The sequence below is a fragment of the Lontra canadensis genome, unplaced genomic scaffold (assembly GCF_010015895.1).
Source record: "Lontra canadensis isolate GAN:19392208 unplaced genomic scaffold, GSC_riverotter_1.0 scaffold3, whole genome shotgun sequence".
NCBI lineage: Eukaryota > Metazoa > Chordata > Mammalia > Carnivora > Mustelidae > Lontra > Lontra canadensis.
In genome coordinates, this window is record NW_022630997.1 from 53,555,664 (window position 1) to 53,564,511 (window position 8,848).

Consider the following 8,848-nt stretch of genomic DNA (forward strand, 5'->3'; position numbering starts at 1 on the left):
ATTTGGGCTCAGGTCCTATTGTCTCGGTGGCAAGATGGAGCCTGGAGCCCCATATCTGGCTCTCCGCTAAGCATGGAGCCTGCTTAAGATCCTCTCTTGGGGTGCCTGGATGCCTCAGTCAGTTAAGCATCTGCCCTCGGCTCAGGTCATGATCCCAGGGTCCTAAGATCGAATCCCAAATTGGGCTCCTGCTCAATAGGGAGTCAGCTTCTCCCTCTCCCTCCACCCACCCCACCCCACTCAGGCTCTCTGTCTCTCTCAAATAAATAAAATCTTTAAAAAAAAAAAAATAAAATATCCTCTCTCTCCCTCTGCAACAACCCCCACCAGCCCCTGCTTCCACAATCTCTCTCTTAAACAAATACAATTGGATAAATCTAAAAAAAGAAAAGAAAAGAAAGAAAAAAAAAAGAAATTGTGTGTAAGGAGAAGTGTATGCCTATGTGCACTAAGGCAAGCCTGTGTGATTGTGTAAGATCAGAGAAAAAAGAAATGGTTCCATTTAGTGGAAGATTAAATCTTATTTTAGATCACATCTTTGTTTTCTGACATTCTTAACAGTAATTGCATTAATTGTGACTAGGCTGGTCCCCTCTGTGCTAACTTAGGCACATGAATTCCTTTCCCTGACTCTGGTAGCCCTGTGCAGAGCCAGAGTAATTTCCTCGTTATTACTCATTACTCAGTGACCAGGAAAAAATTAACAAGCTTCAAAGTACGTCTATTTTATATCCAGAAAAAATTTTAAGCCTTGTGATTTTATCAGACCAAATAAATCTATAACCAAGTATATTAATGGCATTTCTTCTTTCCAATTCTAAAAACTTCTTTTAAAAACAAGGGAAGTGAGAGGAGCGTCGCGCTGGCCAAGCGGACAGGCACCTCAGAAAACATCTAAATATGGTGCCCTCTGGAAGAAAACATACAGGGAAATCTGGGAAGACATCAATGGAGGATCAGGTTGTAAGAGCCTATGACTTTGAGAAGGAAGATAAAAAAGATCTGAGTGGTTCAGAGGAGGATGTTACCGAAGGGAAGACTCCAGTAATTGAGAAGCTTGGGAAGAAAAGGACTTCTGCAGCAGTGTTTGAAGATATGGGGGTGTGAAGCACAAAATATGCTGGAAAGATTTGGAGCTGACATTAACAAGGCTTTTCTTGCCAAGAGAAAAAGACTAGAATTGTATACCAAAGCTTCTCTCAAAACTAGTAACCAGAAAATTGAACATGTTTGGAAAACCCAGCAAGAGCAAAGGCAGAATCTTAACCAAGAATATTCTCAGCAATTTCTGACTTTGTTTCAGCAGTGGGATATAGATGTGCAGAAAGCTGAGGAACAAGAAGAAAAACTAGCTAACATGTTTCGACAGCAACAAAAGGTTTTTCAACAATCTAGAATTGTTCAGAGCCAGAGACTGAAAACAATTAGACAGTTATATGAGCAGTTCATAAAAAGTATGGAGGACTTGGAGAAGAATCACGATAGTCTACTTACTGGTGCACAAAATGAACTTAGAAAAGAAATGGCTATGTTGCAAAAAAAAAGTTATGATGGAAACTCAGCAACAAGAGATGGCAAGTGTTCGAAAGTCTCTTCAGTCCATGTTATTCTGATGACTCTTTGAAGGAAGAACTTGAACCTAAGTAATATGATACAATTACAACATTAGCTAAGAGGCATGTAATTCTTTTAGAGTGGTTTAAAAATTCTAGTTTAAAATACATAGTGTTAATTGTTAGCTTAAGTTTAAGACCCTTCCTTCTGTTAATCTTCAGATAAAGCTGAGCAGTTATGTGAGTCCAGATCTTTAATAGTAATAGTGAATTTTTCTCTTTAACACTTGTTAATTAACTTTTAGCAATAAAGATGATTTAATTTCAAAAAAACAAAAACAAAACCAAGGGAAGTAAGTAGTCTCATCCTTCATGGATTCCAGAGGTCCTGAGGCCACAGCAAAATTTCCACCAGGGGCTCTGAAAGGTGGGGAAACAGGAAAAAAATGTCCTGAGAGAGACTGTCAAATCTAGTCTTCTAGTCAAATCACCCAATTAAAACACACACACACACACACACACACACACACACACACCCCCCTACAGCTGCTGTAATTACAGTTTACATATTGAGAGCCATACCCCAGATTTCTTTATCTTGACCACTTTGTGAAGTGGAGGAATTAATTAGAAATTAATTAAATTGCTGGCAATTTTAATTAAGGGGTTAAAAAACAAGACATACTTAGAAATGTTGCACAACTCTAATTAGGAGAGCAGTAAAAAATCAACAAAGGAATCCAATAAACATATTTTATCTGCAAATTTTGACATCATCACTACCTAATTAAGTAGACCAAAAAAGCGGGGCGGGGGCAGGTAGTGAAGTATGAGTAGTCTGGGGGAAAGATGCCAGAGATGGGTAAAATCAGATTTTTTTTTTTAAAGATTTTATTTATTTATTTGACAGAGAGCGATCACAAGTAGGCAGAGAGGCAGGCAGAGAGAGTGAGAGGGAAGCAGGCTCCCCACTGAGCAGAGAGCCCGATGCGGGACTCGATCCCAGGACCCTGAGATCATGACCTGAGCCGAAGGCAGCGGCTTAACCCACTGAGCCACCCAGGCGCCCAAAATCAGATTTTTTTTATTTCTTCTATACCTTTAGTGAATCGCATTCAAGTCTCTCTTAATTAAACATCTGGAAGCCTTGGGTGATTCTGGATGGGAAGGAGATAGATCTTTATGTTTTTTTTTTTTTAATTTAAAAAAAATTTTTTTTGGGACGCCTGGGTGGCTCAGTTGGTTGGACGACTGCCTTCAGCTCAGGTCATGATCCCGGAGTCCCGGGATCGAGTCCCACATCGGGCTCCCAGCTCCATGGGGAGTCTGCTTCTCCCTCTGACCTTCTCCTCGCTCATGCTCTCTCTCACTGTCTCGCTCTCAAATAAATAAATAAAATCTTTAAAAAAAAAAAATTTAAAAAAAAATAAATAAATAAAAATTTTTTTTTATAAACATATATTTTTCCCCCAGGGGTACAGGTCTGTGAATCGCCAGGTTTACACACTTCACAGCACTCACCAGATCTTTATGTTTAATACACAGTGCATTCTTGGCATACATTAAGTGCAAAGTAGTAGCCTCCTGGATCTCTCATCACACAAGGTCATGGAGATGTTCATTACAGGGCTCCTTTTATAATGAATAGGCTATACTTTCACTAGTTAAATGATGAAATCGTCCTGGTGATTCAGGCTGGTGTAATTTGTGTTTGGTGTTCGGAGCAGATAAATAGCACAGTTCCCATCCCAAAGTTATATGTGTCCTCGGGTCCCGCCCCCTTGCAAGGCTGGCGTTGCCATTGTGAAGACAGCCACTGCCCACACACAGGGAAAGGACTAGGAGAAGGTGACTTCCTGATGGAGAAGATTAGGGGGTGTTTCTCTGACCTGTTCACTTAATTTTCTCTTCTTGGATCCCAGCCCTCAGTCTTTACTTCTTCTCCATCACTACCCCCAGATCTCCCAACCACTTAAAATTGTTCTCAGTCATTCTGACTCAGTCTAAGTATGCAAAGGTACAACTTGTGCTGCCTGCAGACGTGAGGTTTTCACTGGGAAGCCTGATACCTAATGTGGGACTGGGGTGGGGGAGTCTGCAGGATACCTTGCCCTGGAGCAGGGTTTCCTGATCTCGGCACTCTCGACCTCTGGGGCAGAATAATTCTGCGGAGGGCTGTCCAGTGTTGGCGAGGGTGTTCAGGAGCCTCTCTGGCCTTAATTCATTACGTGCATGCTGTGACAATTGAAGATGCCTCCACATTGTCAAATGTACCCCAGGGAACAAACTGTCCCCCGCTGAGAACCACTGCCCTAGATCCATGCTCCTTCAGATGGAAGTTCTGCTCCTTGGAAGTCTGAAATCGTATCTTCTCTCTTCACATTCCACACCCTGACCTAAGAGGGGAAAGGAATCCTTCTCCGCTGTTCCTCCCACCTATAACCAAACTGCATTCAAGCTGCCTCCAGTAGGAGGAGGCTGCCAAATTGTTCCTCGGTTAAACAAATTTCTGCTTGCGTCACCCTGTCACTTGTCCATTCCTCTGGTGATGATTTTGCTGCTGGGAATCCATCTATCTTTCCTTACTATTTTTTTCCCTCACTCAATTCCTTTTTTTTTTTTAATTTAATTTTATTTTTTTCAGTGTTCCAAGATTCATTGTTTATGCACCACACCCAGTGCTCCACGCAATACGTGCTCTCCTTAATACCCACCACCAGGCTCCTTACTCTTGTGTTCAAAGATAGAACTTTGAAAAAAGAAAAAAAAAAAAAAGTGTTTAGGTCTCTGGGCTACTGGGAAGCAAGACATTTTTTCTATATATTTCAATTTTCTCTATCATACTGATTGAAATTGAAATTGTTCTTGCTGTCACCCCAAATCTTCTGGAATCCTTTCCACAGCATTATCCACACAGTTTAATCCTTTGTCAGTTCCTTTTGTCCTGTCGATCACCACGAAGAGAGGTCTCTACTCCAACACACCTTTGAAGAAAATATATCCTTAACTATCATAATTTCCATGGTCAATCTCAACTTGGGAAGCGAGCCCTACTCTCCTCTTTTCTCCTGCCCATCATCTCCTTCACCCAGAGAAGGCTGACTTTATCTTAAGGACATGGTTCTCATTTTAGCCTATATCAGAATCACCTGGAGGGCCTGTTGAACCATAGATTTCTTAAAAAAAAAAAAAAAAAAAAAGATTTATTTATATATTAGAAAAAGAGAGAGCAGGGGAAGGGGCAGTGAGAGAGGACACAAGCAGACAGCAGGGAGCATGGCTTGGGGCTCCATCCCAGGACCCTGAGATCATGACCTCAGCCAAAATCAAGAGTCAGATGTTTAACTGACTGAGCCACCCAGGCTCCCCAAAACATGGATTTCTGAACCCCAACTCCAGGTTTCAGATCTGACCTGAGGTGAGGCCCAATAATTTGCATTTCTAACAAATTCCAAGTGATGCTGATGCTTCTGCTCCAAGCACTGTATACCTTGAGGGCAGAGGGAAAAGTCCTCCAAGTGACTCTGATAGGGGCGGGGTCCACTTAGTGCAGAGCCACTGGTTTATTTCCCCTCCCCCTGCAGACATCAGTATCTTTTGACAAGTTCCATCTTACAAACAATGCCAGCTAAGGTTATTAGAAAGTTTCCAGATGTTGGGGAACAAAGGTGGGCTCAAAAAAAAAAAAAAAATATATATATATATATATACATATATATATAATTATATATGTGTGTGTGTATATATACACACATATATGTGTGTGTGTGTGCCTATATATATAGGCACACACACACAAACACAACACTACAACTCCTATGCATTTCAGGTGCTCAGACAGGTGAATTTCTACCTGCATGGGCTTTCAGAGGGCTGTTTTGCCATGCTCCTTCCATGAAAGAAATAACATTTGCAAGCTTACAGACTTACAGACATTTATTAAGTAAACGAATTGCATTGAGATCTGTCTCAAGAAATAGAGGAGAGAGCATGAGACTTGGAGTGTAAACATCTGGGCTCTAGTCTGGTTGAATAATCTGGGCAAGTTACTTCATGGCATTTTGCAAAAACTCAGTCTTATCTCTAAGATAAAGGACCTCGATCTCTTCACAGAGATCGAGTGCTATGATTCTAGAAACTCTTCCTTAGGAAGGAACCTTTTAAGATCCTGGCCCTACGACTGGAACACACCTAACTCGGTGTGACTGGTCTCCCTTGGTAGGCTCAAATGTCTCTACTGTCTCACACCTAAAAATGAAGCAGTACATGCCATTTTTTAAACATAACCACTCTGGTAGGCTGAGAAATGGCCTCAAAAGCTATCTTGATCCTAATTCCTAGAACCTGTGAATGTTACCTTATCTAATGGGAACTTTGCAGATGTGATTAAGTTAAAGAATTTTGAGATGAAGAGATTGCCCTGGATTATCCACATGGGCCCCAATTGTAATTACAAGTGTCATTATAAAAGAGAGGCAGAGAGATTTGACGACAACAGAGGAGCCCAGAAGAGGGGGAGAAGAGGCGTGTGACTCAGGGCCATGAACCAAGGAATTTTGGAGGCCTTTGGCATTTTGTGCTGGAGAAGGTAAGGGACAGGTTCTCCCCTAGAGCATCTGGAAGGAACCAGCTGCTGACACCTTGATTTGGCAACATAAGACTCATTTCAAACATCTGCCCTTTAAAACTACAAGAAAATAAATTTATGCTCCTTTAAATCATAAAGTTTGTGGTAATTTTTCACAGGCAGCCATAGGAGACACCAAACTTAGGCCAGTATGACGCGCCCCTAGTTCCCAAATTGGAAGCCTTTGGCAGAGCTGACCACAAGTGGTAAATTGCAGGCTTGTTCCAATGAATGGCATGGCCTGCCTTTTGACATGAGAGCTGCCTTTCTTTAGTTCATACAGTCTCTTGATTCTCTGTTCAAATGGCAATATCTCTGACAGGAACTCTGCCTCAGTCACTCCCAGGTTTAGTCCCAGACATTATATATTGTGGGCATTTCTTACATGCTATTACAACTGGCTCCCAGCTGAGTGCCAAGTACCATGAAAACTAGTGTTGGGGGCAGGGAGAGGGAACTGTCTAGAAGGAAGTTGAGTCTTTGTTCAAGCTCATTTCCTGCATTCCCTGAGTTCCTGCCAAGTCCACCCTCTGGCCAGGTACTCTTGTCAAGGCCCCAGAAGGACATTTTTTGTCGTTCTTAGGAGTAAGTGGGGGGGAAAAACTATACATAGAGAGGCCCTTAAGATGAGCCCCTATTTACCTGGCATCCTGCCAAATTGATTCCCTGTCTCGCTCCCTTTAGTGGCCTCATACAGTTTTGTTTTGTTTTGTTTTGTTTTGTTTAAAGATCTTATTTATCCAATTGCCAGAGAGAGGAAGAGAGAGAGAGAGTGCAGCAGGCAGAGGGAGAAGCAGTCTCCCTGCTGAGCAAAGAGCCCCATGCGGGACTTGACCCCAGGATCCTGGGATCATGACCTGAGCCGAAGGTAGACACCTAACTGACTGAGCCAACCAGGTATCCCTTTAGTGGCCTCATACAGACCTCTCTGGCTGTGTTAGAGGCACAATATAGAAACTTCCACATTCTCACCTTCAGCTACACACATCCTGCTGTCCAGGAAGCAGAGCAGTTGAAGGGTGGTGGAATTTGGGGAGAATGTGAAAAAACCCTTTCCTGAAAACAAACACCCATTCTTATTTTCTTCTCCCATCTTGGTAGTAGAACACCTCAGAATTGGCATAACTTAAGGAGAAGGTATTTTTATGTGAAAATACATAAAATTTGAATTGGGACAAAATGTTCTCATTGTGAGGTGGAAAAACAGGTCCCTGGGAGATGTGAGCAGGTAAGACAAGCATGTGGTACACACGGTTCCTTTCCCCTGTCTCTGATCTCATCACCAGCTGATCATGACAGTCTTCTCCAATGAACCCAGACCAATCAGCTAGAGATGGCACTCTGGAGAACCATCATTTGGCATGCCTATAGTACCCCATGGCTTGGAAGACAGAGCTGCCCTGTGAACTCTTTCTGAGCTGTGAATTCACTTAAACAGTTTCTGAATTCTATTCACCCTTTATTCTTTTTATATAAGTCTCATTCTGCTTTTTGTTTATTTGGGTTTTTTACATTTCACATATGACTGAAATCATATGGTATTTGTCTTTGTCTTACCTATTTCACTAAGCGTAAGACTCTCTAGTTCCATCCATATTATCTTAAATGCCACAATCTCATCTTTTTTTATGGCTGTGGAATATTTCATTTTATATATGTTGAGGGTTTCTTTTCCTTTAATGCCCATGGTTCTTGGTCATGCCACTTTGTTAACATATAATGTATTATTCGCTTCAGGGGTACAGGTCTGTGAATCACCAGTCTTACACAATTCACAGCACTCACTATAGCACATACCCTCTCCAATGTCCATCATCCAGCCACCCTAACCCTTCCCCCCCAACCCGTCCCGCCCTCAGCAACCCTCAGTTTGTTTCCTGAGATTAAGAGTCTCTTATGGTTTGTCTCCCTCTCTGGTTTTGTCTTGCTTCATTTTTTCCTTTCTTCCCCCATGATCCTCTGTCTTGTTTCTCAAATTCCACATATCAGTGAGATCATATGATAATTGTCTTTCTCTGGTGGACTTATTTCATTTAGCATAATACCCTCTAGTTCTGGGGCGCCTGGGTGGCTCAGTGGGTTGGGCCGCTGCCTTCGGCTCGGATCATGATCTCAGGGTCCTGGGATCGAGCCCCACATCGGGCTCTCTGCTCAGCGGGGAGCCTGCTTCCTCCTTTCTCTCTGCCTGCCTCTCTGCCTGTTTGTGATCTCTCTGTCAAATAAATAAATAAAATCTTTAAAAAAAAATACCTTCTAGTTCTGTCCACGTCATTGCAAATGACAAGATTTCATTTTTTGATGGCCACATAATATTCCACTGTATATATATACCACATCTTCCTTATCCATTCATCTGTCAGTGGACATCTGGGCTCTTTCCATAGTTTGGCTATTGTGGACATTGCTGCTATAAACATTGGGATGCGGGTGCCCTTTACTCACCCTTTATTTATTTATTTATTTTAATTTAAAAATATTTTATTGCTAAAAAATGCTTACAGTGGATCATCATCTTTTTAATGGTATTTTACACTTTTATTTTTTTTAATTTTTTTCATTTTATTTTATTTTATTTCTTTTCAGTGTTCCAGCATTCATTGTTTATGTACCACACCCAGTGCTCCATGCAATTAGTGCCCTCCTTAATACCCACCCCCAGGCCCACCCA

The 8,848-nt window shown here is 41.8% G+C and overlaps 1 protein-coding gene across 1 annotated transcript; it reads left to right on the top strand.

Annotated features, from left to right (window-relative positions):
• Positions 1-854: 854 nt before the first annotated feature.
• Positions 855-1,832, top strand: LOC116879677 (synaptonemal complex protein 3-like). The gene is given in 3 exon segments (XM_032878075.1): positions 855-1,098; positions 1,100-1,537; positions 1,539-1,832. Coding segments are annotated over 3 exon segments (711 nt in total). The 5' UTR covers positions 855-900; the 3' UTR covers positions 1,614-1,832.
• Positions 1,833-8,848: the final 7,016 nt, after the last annotated feature.